Here is a 26,861-nt window from a genome sequence, read left to right as displayed (position 1 = left end):
TATAAAGTCCAACCCTACGATAAAATGTCTCGGCCTGCGGCCTCGACATTTTATCGATGGGTTGGACTTTATATACCAGAAGAGCCCTCCTACTCGGGCTTTATCCTATACTCATGTGCTATTTATAGCAATTATGCAACTGTGTAAACAGTGCAATGAAAGTGTTACATGATTCCTTATAATGCTTTTGATGACCTTGAACTTCTTAAGTTTCAAACATTTGTCTCTTCTGTGTGCTTTCTCTGATTACCTACAGGCTCAACTTATTCAACAGAACTTATTTGCAATGTTAATTTGAAAGTTAAATTGTGCTTGGTTAATTGGATGAAAATACTGATAAAGATAAGCAGCTGAAGATTCTTTACAACCTGACAGATATGCTGTGTTTTTATTACGTAAATCTTGATAAGCAAGTCTTGTTTATTTTAGAATGTAAAACTCTCCTTTATTAGCTACTATAGACTAATATAGTCTATAGAAGCTATTGGGATGGTTATCCGTCCGGCGTTCGCCATCAGTCTGTATGTATGTATGTATGTATGTATGTATGTATGTATGTATGTCCGTTTGTGAGGCGTCCGTCCACTCAAATATCTTGAGAACCGCAGTACGTACTGATTTTATATTTGTTTGTGTAGATAAAATATATGATTTTGAGAACTATTTTTTTAGCTCCGCTGTCAGCGACGCGGAGCTTATCAAATAGGTTGATTTTCCGTCGTCGTCGTCGTCCGTCGTCGTCGTCGTCCGTCAACAATTCTGTGTTCGCGCTGCCCATTCGCCACGTTCGCAAATGCGAATTGAAATCAGCAGTGGCGAAGAAAATCGATCCTAATTCGCCACAGTGGCGAAAGTGATTTTTGTTGAAAAAATTTTGCAAAATAAGCAAAAACATGGGGTTTTTTAGTCTTTTGTTGATCTGCGCTTCTCTTTCGGCGATTCGCGAAAAAACTATATCTATTTCCTTATTGTTCTCTCCGACGTACGCAATCGCAGTCGAGCCAGGTCTCGCGAGAGATTTGACGTCAATTTGTATAGTGTACAGCATGCACATAAATGACTATCGCGAGAATTGAAAATGCAGGCAGACGCAATCGAGCCCTAGTCTCGCGATAAATTTGACGTCATTTTGTCTAGTGTACAGCAAGCAAAGCGAACACTCGCGAGAATTGAAACTTTTGCTACAGCAGACACACGCATTTTAATCGTGGTCACAAAGTTCGGTGTTGAAATTTATTTGCATCATGGTCTAGACGTTCCTTGTTGCGCATTTTAATCGAGGTCTTATTTTAATGGTGGTCGATTTGCATGGCGGTCCTCATGGTCCCCTATTGCAAAATCGCTATCCCAGCGACGCATTCCGTGTTGTTGTCGATTTGCATCGCGGTCTCGACGTTCCGTGTTGTTGTTCATTAGAGAGGTTATAATATAATTACGTGTACGTCTGAAGGCACACAGTGGTGTACGCGTATCCATGCTCAGTTGTGATTTTTTTGGGTTGATTTTGCTGTTTTTTTTTTCAGAAACATACGAAATTCGTCAAAGTTTTAAGAAACAATTAATTTCTCTACGCGAGGACTATTCAAGCTCGTTGTATCCTCGCATTAAATTTACCGATTTTTTGTAATACAGTTATTTATGAGGTTTACGGAAATTTTTGTGACAGCTTCAGGTAAAAAGTTGAATTGGACAACATTTCATTTATGTCAGGAAATCATAGCACGTACGTCTTTATGCAGGTGAACTCTACGGAATTTTCTGATATCAAAGATGTTTGCTAATTTACAATGATACTCATACTAGTACTTAACGAGATTTCCTGTCTAAATTCCCGCAAATCACCAAGAAAATCTAAAAATTACTACACGTAATTAAGACTACATGTGGAAGTGTCGTTTGATGACGTTCCGAACGTCTGTGCCACATTTACGCGACGTCTTGTATGACGTGACAAAGACACTACGTGTAGGCCTACTGATGGAATGTACGGTAATTACGTGTAACCAAACTTCTATTTTAATCGCAGTCCGAACGTTCAGTGTTGCTGTCATGCTGTTGATTTGCATCGCGGTCCCAACCTTCCGTGTTGCAGTTCATTTTAATCGTGGTCTCAACGTTGCGTGCTGCTGTCAATTTGCATCGGGGTCTAGCCCTGCGTACGATGCTGTGTGTTCCGCTACAGCTAATCGCCCCGCTCCACTCGCTTTGTGGTGAGCGGGGCGATTAGCTGTAGCGGTACATACAGCATCGTACGCAGGGCTACATCGGGGTCCACTGTTAAAATGAAGACAATTGGATACAAGGTTGATGTGTTGATAGTTTATTCTTGTGCATGCAACCGACATTGGAGATTATAGCATTATAGAAAGCTTTGTTTTCGTAAAAGTGTGTGGCTAATAAAATTTGTCTGTGGCTAATAAAATTTGAAACTATTCGCCACAGTGGCTAACAGCTTTCCAAACCCAGCGCTAACACAGCAATTGCCTTCTCCTCTGAAACTGCAAGTCCAATCGCTTTGAAATTTTATATGCACTTCACTTGGGGTGACCTCACTTCAGTTTGTTCAAATCGTGGTGAAATTTGCATATTTGTATTTTTGGGGCATTTTTTGGTGTTTTTGGTAAAAAAATCTTCTTCTCTGAAACCGCTTGTCCGATTGCTTTAAAATTTAATATACAATTAACTTAGGGTGACTTCAGTCAGATTTGTTCAAATCGTGGTGAAATTTGCATATTTGTATTTTTAAGGCAATTTTTGTCATTTTTGGTAAAAAAATCTTTAAAAATCTTCTTCTTCAAAAGTACCAGTCAGATAGCTTTGATATTCAGTACATATGTCCCTAGGGATGATCTATTTCAGATTTGTTCAAATTGTGCAGAAGTATGCAAATTTGCATTTTTTAGGCAATTTTTGCCATTTTTGATCAAAAATTGTATTTCTAAAAAAGTACTGGTCTGATAGTTTTGAAATTCGGTATACAGGTTTCTATAGATGAACTAAGTAATATATATCGAATTTCTGATGAAATCTGTAATTGTGTATTTTTGGGGCAATTTTTGCCATTTTTGGTCAAAAAATGTGTATTTCCAAAACTACTCATCTGATAGCTTTGCAATTTTGTATACACGTTCCTACAGATCACCTTAATGATATTTATTGAAATTATGATGAAATCTGCAATTTTGTAATTTTGGGCAATTTTTGCCATTTTTGGTCAAAAAATGTATTTTTCAAAAAGTACTGGTCTGATAGTTTTAAAATTCGGTATACAGGTTTCTATAGATGAACTAAGTAATATGTATTGAATTTCTGATGAAATCTGTAATTTTGTATTTTTGGGGCAATTTTTGCCATTTTTGGTCAAAAAATGTGTATTTCCAAAACTACTCATCTGATATCTTTGCAATTTGGTATACAGGTTCCTACAGATCACCTTAATGATATTTATTGAAATTATGATGAAATCTGCAATTTTGTAATTTTGGGCAATTTTTGCCATTTTTGGTCAAAAAATGTGTTTCTTAAAAAGTACTGGTCTGAAAACTTTGAAATTTGGTATACAGGTTTCTACAGATGAGCTAAGTAATATATATTGAATTTCTGATGAAATCTGTAATTTTCTATTTTTGGGGCAACTTTAGCCATTTTTGGTCAAAAACTGTGTTTCTCAAAAAGTACTCATCTGATAGCTTTGAAATTTGGTATACAGGTTTCTATAGATGAACTAAATGATATTTATTGAAATTATGATGAAATCTGCAATTTTGAATTTTTTGGGCAATTTTAGCCATTTTTGGTCAAAACATATGTTTCTCAAAAAGTACTGGTCTAACAGCTTTGAAATTTGGTATACAGGTTCCTATAGATGAACTAAATTTGATCTTTTGAAGTTATGATGAAATCTGCAATTTTTTTTTTGGTGGGGGGGGGGGCAATTGTTGCCATTTTTGGTCAGAAAATTTTATTCTCAAAAACTACTCATCAGATAGCTTTGGTTGACATGTTCTTAGGGATGATCCGATGTGATATATTCAAAGTATGATGAAATCTTCAATTGTGTATTTTTGGCAGCTATTTTAGCCACTTTTTTCTGGCCACTGCATTGAGCTATCAAAGATTTCCACCTTCTTCATCAACATGTGTCAAAAATAGTTATTCTCTACATAAACACAGCGGAGCTATATCGGCCGCTATGTCGCTTTTTAGCTACTATAGACTATAGTCTATAGAAGCTATTGGGATGGGTATCCGTCCGGCGTCCGTCGTCAGTCTGTATGTATGTATGTATGTATGTATGTATGTATGTATGTATGTATGTATGTCCGTTTGTGAGGCGTCCGTCCACTCAAATATCTTGAGAACCGCAGTACTTACTGATTTGATATTTGTTGTGTAGATGAAAAATATGATTTTGAGAAACTATTTTTTTTAATTTTTTGATATTGTTGAAAATAGGCAAATTAATGCCAAAAAAGGTGTTTTTGGTAAAAAATCTTCTTCTTCATAACCGCTGGTCAGACAGCTTTGTTATTTGGTATACAGGTCCCTAGGGATAACCCAACTTAGATTTGTTCAAATTGTGATGAAATATGCAAATGTGTATTTTTAAGGAATTTTTTTGTCATTTTTGGTTAAAGTTTGACTTACATTGTATGTAATTCTTGTACTGTATAAACCCTATCAATTCACCCAGAAAAAAATAATTAATATGATTTTAAATAATTGAATTAATTAGGAAATCGTCAAAGCCAAAATAATTTTAGTGTGGAATTATCAGAAAGTTCAACTTTTTTGACAGTTCATCGTGAATTGAGGATTAAAACATGTAAAGGCAACTTTCCTGAATCCCAACTTTGATATATTCTGAACCACCATTTATGTTATCGAAAAGAAATTGCTCATAATAGTTTGTCATGATAGGGTGGTCAAATAAATAGAGATAGAGAAAGTTCTAATTTCCATTTATGGTTGACTTGGTAAGGATAAATAAGATTACTTTTTGAGGAAAAAAATAGAGTGGTCAATTAAAAGAGTGGTCAAAGTGATAGGGTTTTTATGGTAAAGCTGGGCTGTAAGATTCCTCATGTGCTATTTATAGCAATTATGCAATCTGTGTAAACAGTGCAATGAAAGTGTAACATGATTCCTTATAATGCTTTTGATGACCTTGAACTTCTTAAGTTTCAAACATTTGTCTCTTCAGTGTGCTTTCTCTGAGTACGTACAGTCTCAACTTATTCAACAGAACTCACTTACAATGTTATTTGAAAGTTAAAATGTCCCTAGGATGACCTTAGTGAGATAATTTCATACAGTCAGGAAATACTTAATTTTGTATCCATGTCTATAGTAGCTTCAGGGACTTTGGCCCTATGTTTTAATTTTTTGATATTGTTGAAAATATGCAAATTAGCATAAAAAAAAGGCATTTTTGGTAAAAAATCTTCTTCTTTATAACCACTGGTCAGACAGCTTTGTTATTTGGTATACAGGTCTCTAGGGATAACCCAACTTCGATTTGTTAAAATTGTGATGAAATATGCAAATCTGTATTTTTAAGGAATTTTTTTTCCATTTTTGGTCAGGCCATCCTGAAATGAGCAATCAAAGATATCCAGCCTCTTCATCAATACATGAGTCACAAAAGGTTATTCGCTACATAACACAGCAGAGCTCTGTCAACTGTTGGGTCGCTTGTTTTTTCAAAACCGCTGGTCAGACAGCTTTACTATTTGGTTTACAAGTCCCTAGGATGACCTTAGTGAGATAATTTCATACAGTCAGGAAATACTTAATTTTGTATCCATGTCTATAGTAGCTTCAGGGACTTTGGCCCTATGTTTTTGAAACCTGACGAGAACTTTGACATCTTTGGTTGAGACCGCAGCAAATCTTCAGAAGTCAACAGCACGGGCCGATTTTCAAAATGCTGTGCAGTCGGCAAAACAAGTAAAATATTTTGCTGAACACAAGTAAAATATTTAAAAGCAGTAATAATTAGCTCAATCAAAAGCTAAAATAGTTATCAAAATTTCATGGTTTTTGAGGAAATGTAAAAGTTTAGAGGGACTATATTAACTCCTTCTGTGAAAATACCAACTTTATTTCGCTGCAAAGAGATTGGTAATTTGTGGTACATATGTAATAATGAACTTTATTTTGTATTCTCAAAGTATTTTTGAGTTCATTATGATGTACTTTACTATTTTGCTTTTGTTAATTATTTTGAAAAGAAAAATAGTTAAAATGTAGAACAAAGTTTTGAGCATTTATATGCATGAGATGTGTCTATATGAACGCATGATATCATGTGAGAAGGTGATGTGTGACTATGTGCACATGCCGTGTGTGAATGTAAAGAGACTTGACCTAATTATTACCCTGCCTCCCAAAGATAGCATATCTAAAATGCATATCCAAACAAAAAGCCAGTCCCTCTAGATGTTCAGACAATCGACGGTTTACTGTACAGTAGTAAAATATCACAAGAGGATATCTTTACCCTGGTATAGTAGATTGTATCACTAATTTTGATGTGCCAGGCTGCATGTTGTTTTATATGTAGAGTTGCCAACCATTACATACTTTGCATTGCATTTGATAGACTATGCATAAATATGTGTTGAAATGCACTTCATGTTATGATTATTACAAGCTAAGGCCCATACAAGCTACTAAATTATGAAATGCCATATGTACACTCACTCTCTCCTGCCACATCCAACCAAATTTGGGCTAAGTGTCATTGACACTATTTTTAATTCATCGAACCAAATTTGAACTAAATGTCATTGACTCTATGTTTAATTTAGGAAATTGTGTTGAAATTTTGTTTTCCAATTGTACCGTAGTTGAGTGGTGATGACGCGTGGCATTGTCCATACTGCAAAAAACTTCAACATGGAACAAGAAAGAAACTTGGTTTATGGTCGCTACCAGATGTGCTGGTCATCCATCTAAAAAGGTTTAAACAGGTAAGATTTTAAGTTTTACCAATATGCAAATTCGACCAAATATTTTTACTCATTTACTCACAATTTATTCTATATTATCTGGATTAGAAACAGCAGTGTTTTTTTGCCACCGCAGAATACTCCAGGGGGCCATATAGGTTTGGATATGTCAGTCAATTCATCCATCTTGAGCCGTTTCTTTGACAGGTGCAACGAAATTCTTTCCATTCAGGCACAAGGTTAACAGATTATAATGAAGGTGCATGGGATTAATTTCCTGTATTTTTCTTTTCATTCGTATGTCTCATTCAAAAGTAAAAGTTTAAAGCTTTCGTTGACTGTTTTTTTGCTCACATGTTCTCACACATGAGCATATGTCGCAGCAATGTCTGTCTGTCTGTCTGTCTGTCTGTCTGTGTGTCTGTGTGTGTGTGTCTGTCTGTGTGCTCAATGTCTCAAAAACAGCTCATCAGATCAGAATCAAATCTGGTACATAGATTCAGTTTGCAAATGGCAAGAACTGATAAGTTTTTGGTGGGTGTTGCTTGCTTGCTTGAAGCTCATTTGCATAATAAGTGATTTTAGAAAAAACGGATATATATTGACAACAACTGTACAAAATTTATGAGATTTTCTACAATGTCGATCACACCAAGATATATCAACTGTGAAAGATGTTAAGGGATGACATAAAAGATAATGAAAATTTGCATATTTAATTAACTTTCCCAATTAGGGTTATATATCTGATTTGACTTGATCAAAATTGACAAAACTTGGTATGTATATTGAATAGACTATGATTTAACATTATTGAAAGTCATTAAGCATTTTTAACAAAATGACCGTACGTCATTATGTTATAGGGGTTGAGTGGGATATCGTCCATTGAAAATTTTCCGTAAACGACAAAAAGTCAAAAACTGCTGAACAAACTGCGTTGATATTTGGTACAGATGTTTAGACTAATGTCAAGGTTCCAATTCGGAAAAATGGTGCCAAACGGATTAGCGGTTAGATAGATATGGAAAATTGTTGACCCCCTTTTTCAACTAATTGATTTTAGGGGCCTTCCATATGTGTATTTTTGGAAGGTACACCAATCCTACATTTTGGACTGTTATGAGTTATGGAACAGAAATGTGCGTTAGATGAATGCTAGAAACATGGAGGATGCACTGAATGGAAGTATCAGAGATTTCCACGCTCTTTTGGGCATCAAAAGCGATAAAAGAAACATATTTCATACTTTAGATTCTCACATTTGAGATGACCCTAGGCATTTGTAAAGTAAACATCCTTGAGTCAATATACAGACTCACATGTTACAGTCTCTTAACCCTTTCACCACTATGGTATGGCCCAAACCTATTGTTATCAATGGTGAGTGTGGACCTGTTTACAGGGAATTAGGGGTGAACAGGTTTGACAATGAAGTTACAAGTTTTAGGTTAGTTATCAAGCTAGCACCAGCATCTGTCCTGAGCATCTGTCCTTGTGTTCTCACAGGAAATTACAGGGAACAAAAAATTATTTGAGAATTTTCTCTTCTTTAAATAGAAGCTATATTACAATTTAAACCTGTCATGGATGGATTGCTCTCAAATGATCTGAAACACAGTTATTGCCCATTAGCAACAAATCTATAGCAAGATTTATGTAAAGTTCATGAACTTACACAAGGTATTAGACAAAAAGATGACCATGACTTTGCTGCCCTACATGTACTAGATCATCTTGCCCCCTTGCAGTAACTCAGTTCATTCCTATCTTAGCTTCAATTACTACTTTCAACATTTATTACATTCAGATTTCCTTAGCTTAGAGTATAATTTGTAATCTTAATTACTGACAACTTAGCTTTACTACACTTATTCTAACCACATTATTCTTACACTACTGTTATACCTTATAACCACAAAATTTTTCAAGAGATGCATAGGTGATTGTCACTCAACAAACCATTTACAGATATGTCTTCTGCTTTTTTCTCCGTATACATATACATGTCTCTTTTCTCATAAAAATGGGCTTAAAAATGCAATGTGAAAAATGGTCTTTCAGCTATATGTTGCACATTGACTTTGTGGTCTGTCTAATTCACAGTGAGTGGGGTTGTTGATAAATGCCGATAATACTAGACGGTCATTATCTCCAAGCGCCATTGGCGGTATTTTTACTTCAAGGTATCTTTTGTGATCATTGTGAATAGCTGCACGTTTTCTCTTACATTCAAATTTACCATTAAAGGGACATTATTTGTATCTTTTGACCTTATATTGTTGCAAACGAGAAGCTGATAATGTTGTTCGACTTATTGAAAGATGTCTAAAGAACGGTCGCCCATAGACAACTTCCATCCCGTTTGCGTACACTATATAGAAAAACCTTGGGTCAGAGGTTAATGGTGGGCTACCGTTGACCTACGATCAGACCACACTGCTAACTGCTATCTAGGCCGCTGTAAGCATCCGCGTGTAAAAAATAAACCATACGAAGTGAAAGTCGAGAGCGCAGTGTAGCAGTTTCGGGATTCCCTATTACCGATGCCGTTTGCTCAGTTACATTTTGACGGTCAGTTTTTCATGGAGATCTTGACGGCCAATCCTGCTCTTAGATACACCATTCTTTGCTGCTACAGAGCTCATTTTTGTAATGGGCATTTCAAATGCCTACAAGCTGCAAGAAGCCGACGACTTGGACAAGGCCTATAATTGCGGATTTTTTCGTCTCGTTTGTACCTCCATATGTAGACTTGCCCAAAGCCTGTGGGCATAGAAATGTCAAAACAGAGTACAATGAAGGGATAAACTTCAGTAGACAGTCACGTTATTGTCGAGGTGATCGCGAAATTGAAGCATATACAACAGAGGGGCCTCTACTGTCTATGATTGAAGCTGCTTTGGCGACTGACACGTACATCATGTACATTGTTGGGTGAAAGCTAGCTCTGCGTGGCAGGGCTGTGCCATATTGCTGGCAGCACCTCGGTTGCGGCGTGAAGTTTCTCCGCCAAAAACAACCCACCTTTAATTCCAAACTCGCACTGAGTTTCGTTTCCGAGCACACCCGCCTCGCCTGGGTACACAATAAGCCCTGCGTACAGGTCTTTGTGTTCCCGGCGTTATACGGCGAGGATGCCGTATGACGCTGGGAACACACAGACCTGTATGCAGGGCTAGGTACACAATGTGCTCAGCTGCACTTCTAAACTTACGCAAAACGCACTTTTGGCTGTTTTGGGAGTGGGTCGGAGGCACGGAAGCCGTAAGCGACGTATAAGGTCTAGGCAACTGTCATTAAGATGTACTCACTTTTGGTTCAAATGCGATGCAACTGATACAAATAATTACACGATGCATAGAGAATAACAACATTCGAACAGATCTTGTGTGTCGAGAGGTGACTCCAATCGCGAGCAGTATCAATCGACAGTACACTCACTGTGACAGTTTTCGGACGACCTCAGTTTTCGGACATTTAATGACATGCTGTTAGTTACACTCACCGTCGCTCCGTATCGGTAGCGTTTTACAGGTCATGTGACGTCATATTAAGTCAGGTGACACTGTTGTCCCGTTTTCGATAGTTTTTTTGGTAGAAGCTATTGAGTTCGCTACGAGCGGCGGTCACAAATTGTCGTCTTACACCGCGTCAGTGATACTGTCAACATATTGCCGTCAGGTCACAGTAACTGAAATTTTGAATAAAGTCCTTATTTAGCATTGAATTTAGAATGTGGAGGAGAATAATGATTTTGAAAATATTCTTTCCATTGTTCGCTACGATTGCATGTAGTTTTAACGAAAACTGCGCAGTTGTTTCTAGAAAAAAAGTACATTTAATGAACGTATGAAGTGTACAAGTTTTCGGACAGACAATATTTAGCATAATTGTGTAAACGTAGTAAGTGACTTACCGCGTAAAACTTGACAGGTAAATAATGTCGTACGATGAAATATACTCGCTATTTGTATTAAATAATACAGTCAGAGTTATAAATTGTACTTCAATTCAATTTACTTGGATTTTAATATCTATTTGATGGTGTTCAGTTTTGGACATGTTGTTCTTTCATCTGAAATGTACCATACCACACTCTCTGTCAGTGTGTGTTGAGTAATAAAAGATTGATTGATTGATTATTAAATAATGCCTGTGCGATTCTAATACAAACAAAATATCCAATGGAAACAATTATAAGTAATACTCACTGAACAAACTTAGCGAAGTTAGCCACACCGTACGATACAAGGTGCCGAAAGCAACACACAGAGGCAGCCCGTGTCCGATATCTAGCGCTATACACGTCGAAATATAGTTGAGTCGTCCATGGATTAAACATAACTAATTATCATGAAATATTCTTATATACAGTTTTCTAAACACATCGAAATTAAAATTGGTGGTTTGAAGTTTCAAATTATCAATACTTAGCTCCTAATCACATTCCAAACACGACGTCCGATTTCTGGGATTGCAGTCCGATTACTACGACATCGACATGGGGTCAAAACTTTGGCAACTTTGACCCCGAAATATCACTCCCGTCGTATCAACTGAGTTTGAGAATAACCACAATAAAGTTTCGAAAGGTATGGTAATAAGATTTCGTATTGCTGGTCATTTACGAAACGACTTTAGGCGAAATTTACTACCCTGTCCGAATTCTGTCACACTGAGTGTACAGTACTTGCTCGGCGCGGTGTCATGATGTCACAGATGCTACACCGTGCACTGTTCAGTCCGAGTGCGATGTTTCCAAGTTCAACAAGTTATCATGTTGTGTTTGTAAAACGAACCAACGTAATGGCAAGAAAATGCCCTAAAAATCTTAAAAGTTGACTAAGATTTGCTAACGATCAATGCACAGAAAATGCACAACTCTGTACCTGTTTCACTATCACCACAGCAATCTGACATCGTTTTAGTTTTACCGTTGACCCAATTGTGTTTATGGTTTGATTTGTTTCACAGTCCGCGTCATCGATACTAAAATCAAACTTACAAGCAAATGCCCTGTTTATTTCACTATTTGACAGTAGTTTGTGAGACGTGCATTTGTTTATGCGCCGTGAGTTCATCGATATGCATTGTGTTGAAGTTAGTGTGTAGGTGACGGCCGCTCAGCGTTCTAGCTGTACTTTGATAGTTGACGTATGCGTAGTGATATTGGTCATGTGCTGGGGTTCAATCATGGCGGTTGGTTCAAATCGCGCGGACGCCCTTACCAACATTGAACCTGGCCGTAAAGAGCAAGAAGGTGGTTTTACATATCTTTGAAGCCGTCCATAGTCACAATTTAAGTCTCCTATTGATTTGACCAGGGATTTCAGTCATCGAAAAAAAGAAAAAAAAAACATGAAAAGATACAAATAATGTCCCTTTAAAGTGAAAAGAGATTTTTTTCAACAAATATCTATCACGTAAGTTTTCTTTTGTGATCATTGTGAAGAGCTGCAAGTTTTTTCTTATGTTCAACTTTACCGTATAAGCAACCAGTAAAAATAGAAATATCATTGGTATCATAAAATCTTTCAAAAAGACTAGATGATGGTGTCAACTCCAACGGGTTTGACTTCGATGAAGAGGGCAATTGTATCGACAAACGAAACACGATATCCAAAGTTTCTTCCACGCATGAACTGAAATTTCTTCCGTTAATTGTTTCATCAATTTTGTAGTTTTTCCCATGTAATGAAGGTATTTATTGTTTGAACGGCATTTCGTGCTTGTGTGTGTCCTTTTCCTGAACTAGTCCCAACAATGAGTAGAACAATAGTGTAAGTGTATCAAATGCCTGTTGGCATTGTTGTGACCAAACAAACTTTACTTTCTTTTTAAGTAAGTTAGTCAAAGGCTCAGTAATTGTAGAGAAATTTGGACAGAATTCCAGTAGTAACCAGCCATACCGAGAAAGCACATCAGTTGTCTCTTGCAATTTGGTATGGGAAAATTTGAAATGTTTGCAAAAGACACTTGGATTGGTCAAGTAGTTTGGCCGCCATATTAGATTTTGAGTAAAACCATAGACCCTCAAGAGTTTTTCGTTAGGGTCTATGGTAAAACTTACGATTACCAATGGCACCTACAGTAACTATGAGATCATGTTCGCATTCCTTCTTTACAAGAACCAAAAGACTTTTCCAAGCTCAAATTTTGCACATAATATCATTAACGCAAAAACTTGAAACCAAGTTAACCACTTGGGCCCCCACCAATGCTGCTTGCAGCTTTAATTTAACTTATCTTTACATATTGTGTCACTCATGGAGCTTCATTAGGGGCCCAAGCCTACCGGCTGGGCCCCTATTTGTTTTACTGGAGTTCAATATTTTTCTTCCTCTTCTTCTTCTTCTTCTTCTTCTTCTTCCGTAAGTCAAACACCGTTCATTGTTAGGTTCTCAAAAAATTGCAGGGCCAATAGGTACCTACAAGTACTCTTGTACCTGGGTATACAAATTTTGAATGTTCATGTGATCTGGCGGCCATATTGTTTTCAAAAAACCTAAAAATGAGTTCTCCAGAAAACCTAGGCTCTAGAAAATTTAAGAATTTTTTGTATGGCAAGCAGGGCATAAGGTCTTAAGAATTTGCAAATAAAAGTGTGTGAGGTCACGTGACCTTGGCCACTATATTGGATTTTAGAAAAATACCAATTTAATCTTTAAAAATCTTCTTCTCCAGAACCAATACACCGATTGAAGTGAAATTTCACATGTATCATCTTTCATGTTAGGTCTTTCAAGTTTGTGAAAGGAATTTGGATTGGTCATATGGATTGGCCGCCATCTTGGATTTTGTGAAAATCGCAATTTAATCTTTAAAGATGATAAATACCTTTTACACACTTTCAGATTTTTAATTTTTTCTCAATTGAAGACATCCCAAACCCCAATAAAGTATATATTTTCTGAAAGCCCAGATATAGAGCTACGACCAACCACAGTACACAGTCATTATTTGCATAAGAGTCACGTGACAAGCGTTTTGCTGAACCTTCCAAAAAATGTTTTTTCCCCCCTTTAGCGAGCATGTTGCAAGCTTTCCGGTTGAAATTTGTTCATTGACAAGCCTTGACAATAAATCCATGTCTTCTCGGCAGCTCCATTAAAATTATATGGCGTGAAAATTACAATGCCTTGAAAAGCACCATAGTCTAACACCTTCGAGAGCGCATACCAAAAAACAAAAGCATATAAAGGAAATCCCAGACACGGATTTTGAGTTCATTATGTTTCCAATGGACAGTGTGAATTTCAAGCAGCTAGTGTTGGTGAGTGCGAATTGACGAGGTGCCTAAGAAGGCTACCTCATTCACACATTGAATTCGAGAAAAATGCAAAAATCCTGTTTTGCTACTTCGACGCCACGGCGTTTGATAATTAAACGTGCATTAACCTAAACGCGGGCATATTTTGTTACCTAGTGATAATGTCGACCGGGAATGACAGTTGTTCAAAGAAAACGTCCAAGGAAAATAAAATAAATCGCGGAAAACCGCCAATTTTGGAGCCTTTCTTTTCGGCACGTCGCTACAGCAAATGGCTTCAGCGGGCGAAAACAATGACGTCAGCAGTCATTACTGATATCGGGCATGTCCTAAATTCATATGTAAATAAGCTTGCTGCGTTCCCCAGATAAACACTGCAACGCTACGTAGACGTGATACTATCGGACTAATTGTTTATTGTTCACAAGTTGTGAGAAGTAATCTAATAAATGACGAAAAAGACGCCAAGCATCGCAAAGCGACGAGTTCAACCTCCTACCACAACCATAGCTTACATGTATAATTAGGGTTTCCATACGAAGTTTGGTGGGTACCGACTAACGTTTCCGTATTTTGACGAGTAGCAGCAACTTTATCGTGCCTTCAACAAACAGCTCATTATAAATCTCCATTAACATGTATATTTAAATTATGTAGCGATAACTGTCCCAGCCACACGACCTGACTTTTTAGCCATGTAATTTCCAGGCTGTAGACTGGCCAAAAATTTGTCTCACGAGAGGTGTCATTTATTCATCCATGTAAATCTCTACACCCATTCCTATCAAAAGGAAAGCTTGTGACCCACTTTTTTGAAGGGTCACATCTCTGAACCACTTTGTAGCAAACAGTCTGAACTTATCGGTGCCGTTGAAAAAAAGAGTTAGTGATTACACTCCGATTTCTGGCTTTGTAAGTTTGTTCTGAGCATGGACGTCTTTCTTTCTATACCGTCATGGTTCTGAGCCAGACAACGATCACTGAACGTGGCCTTATCTGAAGCAGCATGATTAAAACCAGTTTGTTGTGTGGCTCGCGTAAATTTATTTATCTGTCTGTTTTTTTTGACTCGTAAAATGTATTCGCCGACATTTCACATTTGGTCAAACAACAATTTGATCCCGGGTCTCGGAGAGTTGTGAAGGCAACTTGTTCTGAAAAGTGAAAGTTTATTGCAAGTCTGTGACCACGGGAATATTAACAGAATGTGTTAATTTTTGTACAAATAATGAAATATGGGTTGTGTACTTCGGTTCAACACTAAAATATCGCCTTCTTTGACATGTTGAAACCAGAAATGGCATCGTTCGTTCGTAACTGCCGCCCGTTGCATTGAGGTACAGAGAGCAGTGGATAGGCCAGCAGCACTTCTCAGCGTGGTTGAGTTCATCTATGTGATAAACCAGTTTTCGATTCGAAATGGCAACTTCGACGATAATGTAATTTTTCGAGTTAATGTAATTATTTTTGTATTCTTGTTTGGTTTATGTTCCTATAAAAGTCTTGCCAAAGTTTAAAATTGTGTCAAACAAAAATTTGAAATATTTAAAAGAGATCATATGGACATGAATTTGGACTGTAAATTATATACTTTACAATCGAGATGACCTTTGACCGGCCCATCATCTGATCATTGGTACATGCATATGATGCGAATGTCTGGTCAAAAAGGGTCCGTGGTCTGGTTTTTAGCTCACATTTGGTATACCAATGTGAGGTTATCGTATAAGCTGAATCAGTTCATTTGCATCTGATTTGCATGTCTGTATATTTGTGGGTATGTGCGGATGTATGTCCGTCACACACAAAGGCTCCCATACCGCCAAAGCTACCGTCTCAGTATTTGGTGTACAGGTAGATGTAGGGGTTGAGATGTGAATTTGTTCAAATGAACACATCAGTGTCAAAAATGTGCAAATGAGGTAAGAAAAAGTGAAATCCTGCAAATGTGCAGGCCAGTAAGAAACAGGCCAACTCCACTGATCTTGAATCATTTCCTGTCATTGTTTATGAACTGTTACATATTAACAGACCTGATGAAACCATAGACAGTAGAGGGGGCGAAGACCGTCTATACTCAAACTAAGAGGGGCTTGTTTCTGCTATGCATGTTGCTAAAGTTGACCTCCAGTACCTAAAGTTTCAGACCTTAATTACTTTTGTCATCCTGTTTTTCTGGTTTAAATATTTCTTGTTGTTTTTGTGGTTGTACTGTGCAGAAATCATTGTCATAACATCAACATAGAATTTTCCTCCACTGAACAGATAGAAACAACATTTATTGTTGATCATTGGTAACCCATACTGGTATATACCAATTCTGATCAAATTTGAGCGACACCGTATAATTGCGGTATTTTTTAATTACTCCCAGCTCTGGTCAGTTGGTGGAGATTACAAACCAAAGGAAGGTCATTCAAACGTAATGTAGAAAAGTCAACATGTGTTACCCGCCAACGTTTCCCAATCGGTCCGAGGAGAGGTTGGCGTATTTTTTTCGCGCACAATTTCGGGGGAATACAAGTTCGTGGGAGGGGATGTCGCCCGATCGACTGTCAAATTGTATGACATCGCAACCATTCCCAAAATAAAACGACACTGAAACCCTTGGTGAGGTACTTGGATGTAATCTTTATTCACTGTGATTACGTTCAGATGCACTGACGACGGTGCATAATAAGCTTACAACGCAAACTTTACCAAGTTCAACCGGTGTGTAAACACAATCACTGCATTAGAAAAAAAGATGTTTCATGTTGTTTATTTAGGTTACAATTAGTTCGGAGCAGGAACAATTTTGGATGTCGGCTTTATCAAGTACACAAAATATAATCAGAAATGGACATAATAATTGATGCTCGGCATCGTAGGTTGGGATTCTGGGAACAGTTTTTGAATGCCAGACATTGTATTGACCGACATTATATACCAGAAAAAGTCGTGGGTTTTGGTTTTTGGTTTTTGTCGGCCGTAGTTTCTTTCGGAGCAGGATCGAAGAAGTTTGAGTATGGAACTTTCTTCTTGCATGTCGACACACATGTAAAATGTTAACGGAAGCTGACATATTTTTTTGTTTTCAGTCGTAACATTAAGTTTATGGAGAACAGTTTTTGTTGTCTTACAGTCCTATCGGGTATGGACAGACGTGAAACATACTAGTAAAACACTCGACACATAGTTTTTGGCCGCAATCTTTTGGGACTGTGCTTCAACAAACATTATTACGGTTTGTTGTTGACAGGTGGGAGTAATCCTGGTTTTTGGAGATAACAACGTCGCTATGTAAATTATGCAACATTGTGTCACTCAAGATGGATTATGCAAATAGCGATGCAAATATGTCCACTATGTTTACAAAAGCTTCTCAATTTGACATAGGATAGCCACGTGCATTTGTTTTGATTTTTAAAAATCGTGAATTACATGGAAACCATTCCTTATCTTGAATTGGCGACTCATCTCAACATTGGGCCTTACTTTAAGGCGTTTTCTCAGAGAATTTTGAAAATTCGACAGAAAAATGATCGATTTAGTATTTATCATCCTTAAAAAAAATACCGCAACTATACGGTGTCGCTCACATTTGATCAGAATTGGTACATACCAGTATGGGTAGCAAAGATCAACAATAAATGTTGTTTCTATCTGTTCAGTGCAGGAAAATTCTACCTTGATGTTATGACAATGATTTCGGCACAGTACAACCAGAAAAACAACAAGAAATATTTAAACCAGAAACACAAGAATGACAAAAGTTGGACATGCTGCTACAGAGAAATAGATGTTTTGATCAAATATGGGCAAAGTTGCCTAAAAACACAAATATTTAAATTTCACCACATTTTTTGCAAACAGCTTCTCAGCTTGTCAAAAGATGATCTGCAAAATTTCACGAAATCTATCAGCAATATAAATCACTAGGCCATATGATGTTGTAGTTACAGCACGCAATCTTATTTGCGCTAGTGATATAGATGTACATTGTATCCTCAGACAGCGTCAAACTAAAAAAATTATAAATCTGAAAATTTACTCAGATAAAAAATTAGCACAGCTTTTCTAATTTGGAAAAAAATTTTTTTAGAAAATTTACAGTTGTAAAAAAAATTTTCACAATTTCATTGTGACCACCCCCTCCCAAGATCTAATGGTCCGTCCCTGAGTTTGAGCAGGTCTGTTAATATGTAATAGTTCATAAACAATGACAGGAAATGACTCAAGGTCAGTTGAGTAGCCTGTTTCAGTCACTGGCATGCCACCACATTTGCAGAATTTCCCTTTTTCTTACCTCATTTGCACATTTTTGACACTGACGTGTTCATTTGAACAACGTCACATCTCAACCCCTTGCATCTACCTGTACACCAAATACTGAGATGGTAGCTTAGGCGGTATGGGAGCTTTTGCGTGTGACGGACATACATCTGCACATACATACCCATATACATACAGACAGACATACAGACACCACTTACTCACCATATAAGCTCTTTTTGGTGTTTTATATACATACCAAATACGAGCTAAAAATGTTCTACTCCAGAACCAAAACACTGATTGAACTGAAATTTTACTTGTGTCATGCTTTGTGCCAGTTCTTTTAAGTTTGCAAAATTCAATTTGATCCGTCACGTGGTTCGGCCGCCATATTGATATTAGATTTTGTGAAAATCGCAATTTAATCTTTAAAAATCTTCTCCTCCTGAATCAAAACACTGATTGAACTGAAATTTTACTCATGTCATCCTTAGAGTAAGTTCTTTCAAGTTTGCAAAAGGCAATTTGATCGATCGCATGGTTTGGCTGCCATATTGAATTTTGCATAAAAAATACGATTAGGGTAACTATGAGATGATGTTCAAAATCCTTCTTTACAAGAACTAAAAAACTTTTCCAAACTCAAATTTTGCATATCATATCATCAGTTCAAGAACTTGAAACCAAGTTTACGGCTTGGGCCCCACTAATGCTGGTTGCAGCTTTAATTGTCATTGATAATACTTTTTCTGAGAAATTTTTCATAGACAGTTGGCTTGGAAATTAGGTTCACAGGTTCCCTGGGAGTTTGACATTATGAGTTGAGTTAAACTATGACAAAAACTAGATTATTTATTTTTTCAGAACTTCATATCTGTCTTTTCACAGACTGGAACAAGAAGAAGAAAGTTATTAAATCTGATTGATTTTCCAACGGATCTTCTTGATATGTCTCCATATCTTGAGAAGAAAGACCTACATGCAGCTGCCTCAAGCACATTCCGCTCACTCTCTAGTTGGTCTCCTTGGAAGCGGAACAGTCATAATCTACGAAATTGTGACTCAGACAATCTCTATAAATTATATGCAGTATGCAATCACATTGGCAGTACTCTAAGTGGTGGTCATTACACAGGTAAGGGTCCTATTGATATATGCCCATGTAACTTCATATATGAACATCATATGATATGGCTTTTAACTTGCAGTAATTGGATATCTTGAAATTCTGTGAAACTTGAAAGTGGTAATTTAACACGCTGAGACAGTGCCAGAATAGATGTGGTCAAAACTATTTTCACTGATTTGAGGAGCCCCCCCCCCCCCCCCCAACAGTCTCTTGAGTCCAAATGTTGGGTTTCAATGATGTTTTATTTATGTTCTTCTTCCGTTACTTTTTTGCTTACCTAGAACTCAAATACCACTTGATGTAATCTCAAACTTGCAGGGCTAATAGTTACATATGAGTACTCTTGCACCCGACCCTACAAATTTCAATTGGTTACATGACCTTGCGGCCATATTGGATTTTACCAAAACCTTAAAATGGCTTTTCCTGATGACCAAGGGGTCTGGTCAATTTGAAATTTTGTGTGTACCAAGCATGATCTTAGGTCTTTGATATTTGCATATAAAATTGTGTGCAGTCATGTGACCTTGGCAGCCATATTGGATTTTTGAAAAATATCAATTTAATCTTTAAAAATCTTCTTCTCCAGAACCAACGCACCAATTGAACTGAAGCTTTACTTGCATTGTCCTTTGCGTAATCACTTTTGAGTTTGCAAAAGGCATATGGATCAGTCATGTGGTCTGGCTGCCATATTTGATTTTATGAAAAATCCCAATTTAATTTTAAAAATCTCCTGCTCCGCAACCAATGCACCCTTTAATTTGAAATTTCACCTGCGTCATCCCAAGTGTGAGTACTGTTAAGTTTGCGTAAATCATTTCTATTGGTCACTTGGTTTGGCGGCCACATTGGCTTTTGCAAAAAACCTACTATAACCAGCAAAAAATATTTCAAAATCTGCTGCTCAAGAACCATTGCACCATTTGAACTGAAATTTTGCTCATATTAATTATTAGTGTGAGCACTTTCAAGTTTGCGAAAGGCATACTGTAAACCGGAATATTTTTGCGTGCGGGATATTTTGGCGACTTTCGCGACCACAAACAAAACGGGAAAATTTCCCACACGCGAAGCTCGCATACCAACTTATTAATATTCATGATATCATCCAAGATGGCCACTGCTGACATTACAAAAATATGGCGAAACTTTTGCTCTATGCACATGTAGACTTCGATAGATAAAGTTGATATCTTTAATGGAAAGTTTAATTTGATTTGTCATATATAGTATTTGATTTCTCCCACTTTTAATTCAAATCCCATAACTCCCTCCTTTCCTGAGTATTTCACACAACTTGAACTTTTGATCAGCTCGGAGAAACTAAAATTTCATCCAAAACTTTTGACACCTCGTCATTCGCTTTCGCATCACCAGCAGTGTTTGACGAGTCAGGTAAAACCTGGCCTTGGTGGAGGCTGAACTGTCTGAAGATATTGCCACATGTTTATCGCTCTCGATAGATGGAATGTCGTAACTCCAAGTAGTTGACGAGGCAGATAGCAAAGTCAGAATGAGATGAAGTTGACAAAACTCATCCTATTAATACATTTACCCCATTGAATATTGCCACAAACATTTTTATGAAACACAGGAAAAAGAGGAATAGTGCGAGGCGAAAAGTGCATGATCAAAAGACAACGTTGTGACAAAACCCCTGCCCTCAACGCAAACAATAAACCGTTTGACACTCTACAAGTCGACACATGCTAATAGTGCACATAGCACGGTGACAAGTTGACAAACTTTGACACTTGACCTCCCAAATAGATGCACAATGACACTGACAAAGCGACTCCTGTTTGTGGTTTCAACAAATGCGAATATTTCCCGCTGCGAATAGTTTGTCAGGAAAGAAAACGCGAAAATAACCCGCTGCAAACATATCCCGGTTTACAGTAATTGATCTGTCTCATATTTTGGCGGCCATATTGGATTTTTTTTAAAAATCCAATTTAATCTTTAAAAATCTTCTTCTTTAGAACCAACACATCATTTTATTTGAAATTTCATTTGCGCCATCCTTAGTGTGAGTACTTTCAAGTTTGCGAAAATCATTTCAATCAGTCACATGGTTTGGTGGCCATATTGATTTTTGTGAAAAACCAACGACTACCAGCGAATAATATTCAAAAAACTTCTTCTTCTCCCAAACCACCCAGCATTTGAATTGAAATTTTGTTCATATCATTCTTAGTGTGAGTACTGTCAAGTTTGCAAAAGGCATCCAGATCGGTCACATGGTGTGGCGGCCATATTGGAGTTCACAAAAACCCTATAACAACAAGAGGATACTAAAAATAATTCTTTTCAAGAACCAAAAGACCATTCAAACTCAAAAATTGCACATAATATTAGTGCAAGTACTTTCAGTTGTGGTAACCACCTGGGCCCCACAAATGCTGCTTGCAGCTTTGATTTTGGATATTCTCACTCAAGCAAGATAGGGGTCTTTTTTCCAATCAAATAACACGAAGCTAAGCAGGGTTCGCGCTAACGTTCACCACAGTCGCAAATTGCGAATAAATGTCCGATGTGGTGAAAAAAAATTGCTACGTCTTCACCACGCGTGGCGGAAGCTCTTTATTGAAAGTGTCAATGCTGTCAGTTTGTACTGTACTCTGTGCATTCCTTTTCAATGTTAATTGATAATTAACTTGGTGCATAGCTTATTTAAGTGATATCTATTCACTTTATTGTTCATCAGCTACGTGCAAGAATCCTGTGGACAGTAACTGGTACCTGTATGATGATGCGGAAGTCACTGAAATGGCAGAGGACAAAATTGTTACACCAAGTGCCTATTTGCTGTTTTACCAAAGGAGCAATCTTACCATTGCACCACGAAATTCTGATGGCTCTACGTCAAACCTGTCAGTTTGCGATCATTGGGCTTTCAAAATGCCACAGTGTGCTATTAGTGGTAGCCTTAATTCTCGTGATGATCTCAGTTTCAATGACAACCTATCCTACAGTGGACAAGGTGAGTATTAAATGCCTTTAGTTATGTATAATAGGGCACAGAAAGCTTTATTTATCAATTGTTCATAACTCTGGCCATCATTCCATTCCATTTCACATATATGTACATTACAATTCACGCTTATGAAATTTATGATACATTGATTTGATATTGCCAAGATAGGGATGTCCTTGTCATAACTTGCCTGATACAGTTTTCTTGCAGTATAATTTCAGTATAATAGTACACTTTGCATAGGGTCATAACATTTAGACTCTGTTTACGTTTCTATCACAAAGTTTCTAGCACTCACTTTTTGCCTTTTTGGATAAAAAACACTAAATTTATCACTTCCTGCTAGCTACAGAGCTACTGTTTAAATTTGTCAGTATGGAGATACATGTACACTCTATGTTTACAATTTTTTTTTCAGTACCAAAAGATAATGAAGTGTCTTTAGAAAAAACAAAACCATTTGTCCGAAGACTCCGCAGTCAGAGTCTTAGATTACCAAGGAAAAAGTCAAATAGGACATCAGTAACCAATACAGCAAACCTATCTGATGGAGAGACAGATACAGAAACAGAATTACTGGTGGCTAGTTGTAGGGACACAGAACCTGGCATTACATCAAGGCTGTCAAAGTCAATGAATGTAGAATCCAGGATGACTTCCAGTAAAAGAAATGAAGGGGCAAAGATGGATGCTTCAACTTACAGAGACTCTCAGACAATCAAGTCATTGCAAACAGAATCTGTAGCACACCAACAACCGAACAGTGAAAGAGTTATGAGTTGTCCTCAAGATTTGATTCTTCAGTCAATCAGTATTGCAAAATCTGGAGTGGCTGTAAACCATTTAAAGACAACGGAACCAAAGAAAAACTGCACTGCAACTTCACAGGCCATGATTAGTGAATCACATCTCTAGGCAATACAACAGTATATTGCAAATTGATCAAATAATTTCATTCCAAAGATAACTCTTCTTCCATACTGATTTCTTGTGGGAGAATTTCTTTAGGGTTGTGTCCGTGTGTCCTTCGGTCCTGAACTGTAGCCCAAAAATTTGTTCTTTCATTGTATGTATGTTAGACATGAATACATCATGTCCAATGATACCAGCTGCTGAATACATCATTTCACATCAGCTGGCTTTAAAGGGGAAGTTCACCAAGGATGATTTTTACATATGTGGTAGCTCTGTGGTCGTTTACCCAGGAAAAACTATTTTCACCATTTATAACTCGCAAGATTTTTTACAAAAACGATAAAAATAGTACAGGAAGTTGCCCATGTAATTTGAATCATGGGAAAAAAGCTCCAAGCTTGGAGCTTGCATAATGTGATATGGAAGGGACCATCTCCGGACGGGTATGGCCCCCACATTGTCCACTCACAGTAACACGGTAGTAAACAGCGACACAAAATCTGACAGTGGACAGTTTATTATAAGTAAATCATCGTTTATGCAAGGATACTCAGTATGAACAAAAGTTATGTAAATACGCACAGCCTGCTTTAAGCATGAGTGAGTGTACAATGCAATACCCATGGGAAAATGGTCCCTTCCATATCACATTATGCAAGCTACAAGCTTGGCGCTTGGAGTGAATATACTTTTGATTTGTGTGCTATGTTGTCTTAATGTTTTTCTCATACCATTACCAAAGTATACTTGAATTGATTTTGTGGGCTCACATTTGGTTTACTAATGTGAGGTTATCATATAAGCTGAAGTTGGTGGCTTCTATGTGTATGTATATATCGGTGTGTATGTTTGTATAATATGTCCGTCAACATCAAAAACTCGCAAACCACTGCATTTTTCAGCTTGGTATTTGGTGTGTTGATGCATCCTGGGCTATAGATATCATTTTGTTCAAATGAAGTTTGCATTCCTTAAATTATGCAAATGAGCTTAAAAAAAGTGAAAATGGTCAAGAATTAATAACTCAAGAACCGCTGTTTTGATTGCTTTGACAATTTGTGTGCAAGTACCTTAGGTGAACCTTATACAGTTTTCTGAATATTGTGAAGACATCTTTTAATTTTGTATTGTTGCTGAATTTTTTGGTTATTTTTCTCATTTTAAGTAAAAATTCTTCTTCTCTGAAACCTCTAGCCCACTTTCTCTCAAATTTGGGTTGGGCATTTGCAAGGGTGTTACCCTTCTAATTACTGTTTCGGGGCAACTTTGTCATTTTTGGTCAAAAAACCTTAAAAGATATTTTCTGTTTAAAGCCCCTGGACAGACAGCTTTTATATTTGGTGTACAGATGTCCAGGGATGACAATAGTTAGATATGTGGAAGTTGTCATGAAATATACAAATTTGTATTTTTAAGACAATTTTGTCATTTTTTGTCAAGAACACATATTCTCAAAATTACTTGTCTGATAGCTTTGTAATTTGGTACAAAAGTCTCGAGGATGTTATTAGATAAATTTTCTGCTCAAAGTGTTGGGAAACCCCAAATTTTTATATTTTAGGAAATTTTCTCAGTTTGTGACCTTAAATGACGTACACCAACCCAGGATATGTTGTGAGACAGTTTCAAAGGCTGTGAACATAATTTTGTCATATTTGGTATCAATTTGTAGGAAAATTTGATCCAGAAAACAAAGCTGAGGTAAATTCATTAATTGCGGATCAATTTTGCAACTTTTCCATGTAAGACACACAAGAACTGATGAGAAATTTGGATCCAGGCTAATTCCAGATGTCGTAATCACCCTCCCGCAGTGGAAGGCATTTCACTATCTTAACTAATTTAAGTGCTGTTTACATTAGAACGATAGCACTCATAGCATTAATTAAAAAATCCCCAAGGTTGTAAATACATTTCCTGCCATCTGGCCTTATGTAAACATGGTCAATACCAAGGGGTGGAACATTTGATATTCAGGAGGGGGTAGGGTCTAGAAGATTGATGAGATAGCATTACTTTTTACCAGATCCTTGTACATTTTTTCCCACTCTATTTTTCCCCACTCTTCCAACCTTTTTGCGGTATTTTTGTCAAGCCTTCTCTGGCTAATTTTTTTGTTGACATTTGCTTTTGTATGTAGGATCTGCTTGTCCCATTGCTATAGAAGTTGATATGCATGTTCCTACATATGATCTCCAGTACCCAAGTTGCAGACCTTATTTGTTTTTGTCATTCTTGTTTTCTAGTTTAAATATTTCTTGAATGGACCAATTCAAACCGAATGTGAGCACATAGTGTCCTTGACGGTATTTTTCATATGTTGCACAACAAGAATATGATTTGCTATGTACTTATTTGTCAGTGATGGTTTCAAGATGCAATCTAATATTGCCACGCAAGTGGCCATTGTCATTTTTAGCCACTATAGACTATAGTCTACAGAAGCTATTGAGATGGGTATGCGTCCAGGGTCAGTCTGTATGTATGTGTATATGTATATATGTATGTGCATATGTATATGTGTATGTGTGTGTGTGTGTATATGTATGTGTATGTATGTCTGTTTGTGAGGATTTCCATAAACTCAAACATTTTGAGAACCACAGTACTTACAGACGTGATGTTTTTTGTGTAGATGCAAAATATGACTATGAGAAACTATCTGTTTTTCATTATTTTATATTGTTGAAAATATGCAAATTAGCTATAAAAAAACTGGTTTTGGTGAAAACTCTTCTTCTTCATAACCGTTGATCGGACAGCTTTGATATTTGGTATAGAGGTCCCAAGAGATGACCTAACTCAGATTTGTTCAAATTGTGATGAGTTAAGCAAATTTGTATTTTTTAGGCAATTATTAATATAATGACCATAGGTCATTATGTTATTGTGATGGGGTAGGGTTAAGTTGACGTTGGACAGTGAAAATTTTCTGTAAAGACAAAAAGTCAAAAACTGCTGAACAGACTGCGTTGATATTTGGTACAGATGTTTGGACTACATTCAAGGTTCTAATTTATTAAAATGGTGCCAAATGGATCAGGGGTTAGATAGATATGGGAAATTTTCACCCCTTTTTTAACTGATTGATTTTAGGGGCCTTCTGTATATGTATTTTTGGAAGGTACACCAATCCTGTATTTTTGACTGTTTTATGAGATTTGGAACAGAAATGTGTGTTAGATGAATGCTAGAAAAATGGAGGATGCACTGAATCCAAGTATCAGAAATGTCCACACTCTTTTGGGCAAGGTGATAAGGCGATAAATAAAACATTACATATTTTAGATTTTCACATTTGAGATGACCCTTGGCATTTATCATATGACTTAGTCACATGACTAACTACTTGAC

General features: G+C 37.0%; 1 protein-coding gene across 1 annotated transcript in view; it reads left to right on the top strand.

The window, feature by feature from the left end:
* The window catches only part of LOC139152156 (ubiquitin carboxyl-terminal hydrolase 31-like), a 67,280-nt gene extending 40,478 nt beyond the window's left edge, over window positions 1–26,802 (top strand). Inside the window, exons 7-11 of the mRNA XM_070725261.1 lie at window positions 6,852–6,974; window positions 19,372–19,618; window positions 22,323–22,598; window positions 23,011–23,921; window positions 24,167–26,802. Of these exons, the coding sequence (XP_070581362.1) occupies window positions 6,852–6,974; window positions 19,372–19,618; window positions 22,323–22,598; window positions 23,011–23,507 (1,143 nt within the window). The 3' untranslated portion in view covers window positions 23,508–23,921; window positions 24,167–26,802. The remainder of the gene's footprint in view (window positions 1–6,851; window positions 6,975–19,371; window positions 19,619–22,322; window positions 22,599–23,010; window positions 23,922–24,166) is intronic.
* The last annotated feature ends 59 nt before the right edge of the window (window positions 26,803–26,861 follow it).

Source organism: Ptychodera flava, chromosome 15, assembly GCF_041260155.1.
Source record: "Ptychodera flava strain L36383 chromosome 15, AS_Pfla_20210202, whole genome shotgun sequence".
In the NCBI taxonomy this organism is placed as follows: Eukaryota; Metazoa; Hemichordata; class Enteropneusta; family Ptychoderidae; genus Ptychodera; species Ptychodera flava.
The sequence above is the reverse complement of the archived record's forward strand: the minus strand, read 5'-3'. Positions and strand labels throughout refer to the sequence as shown.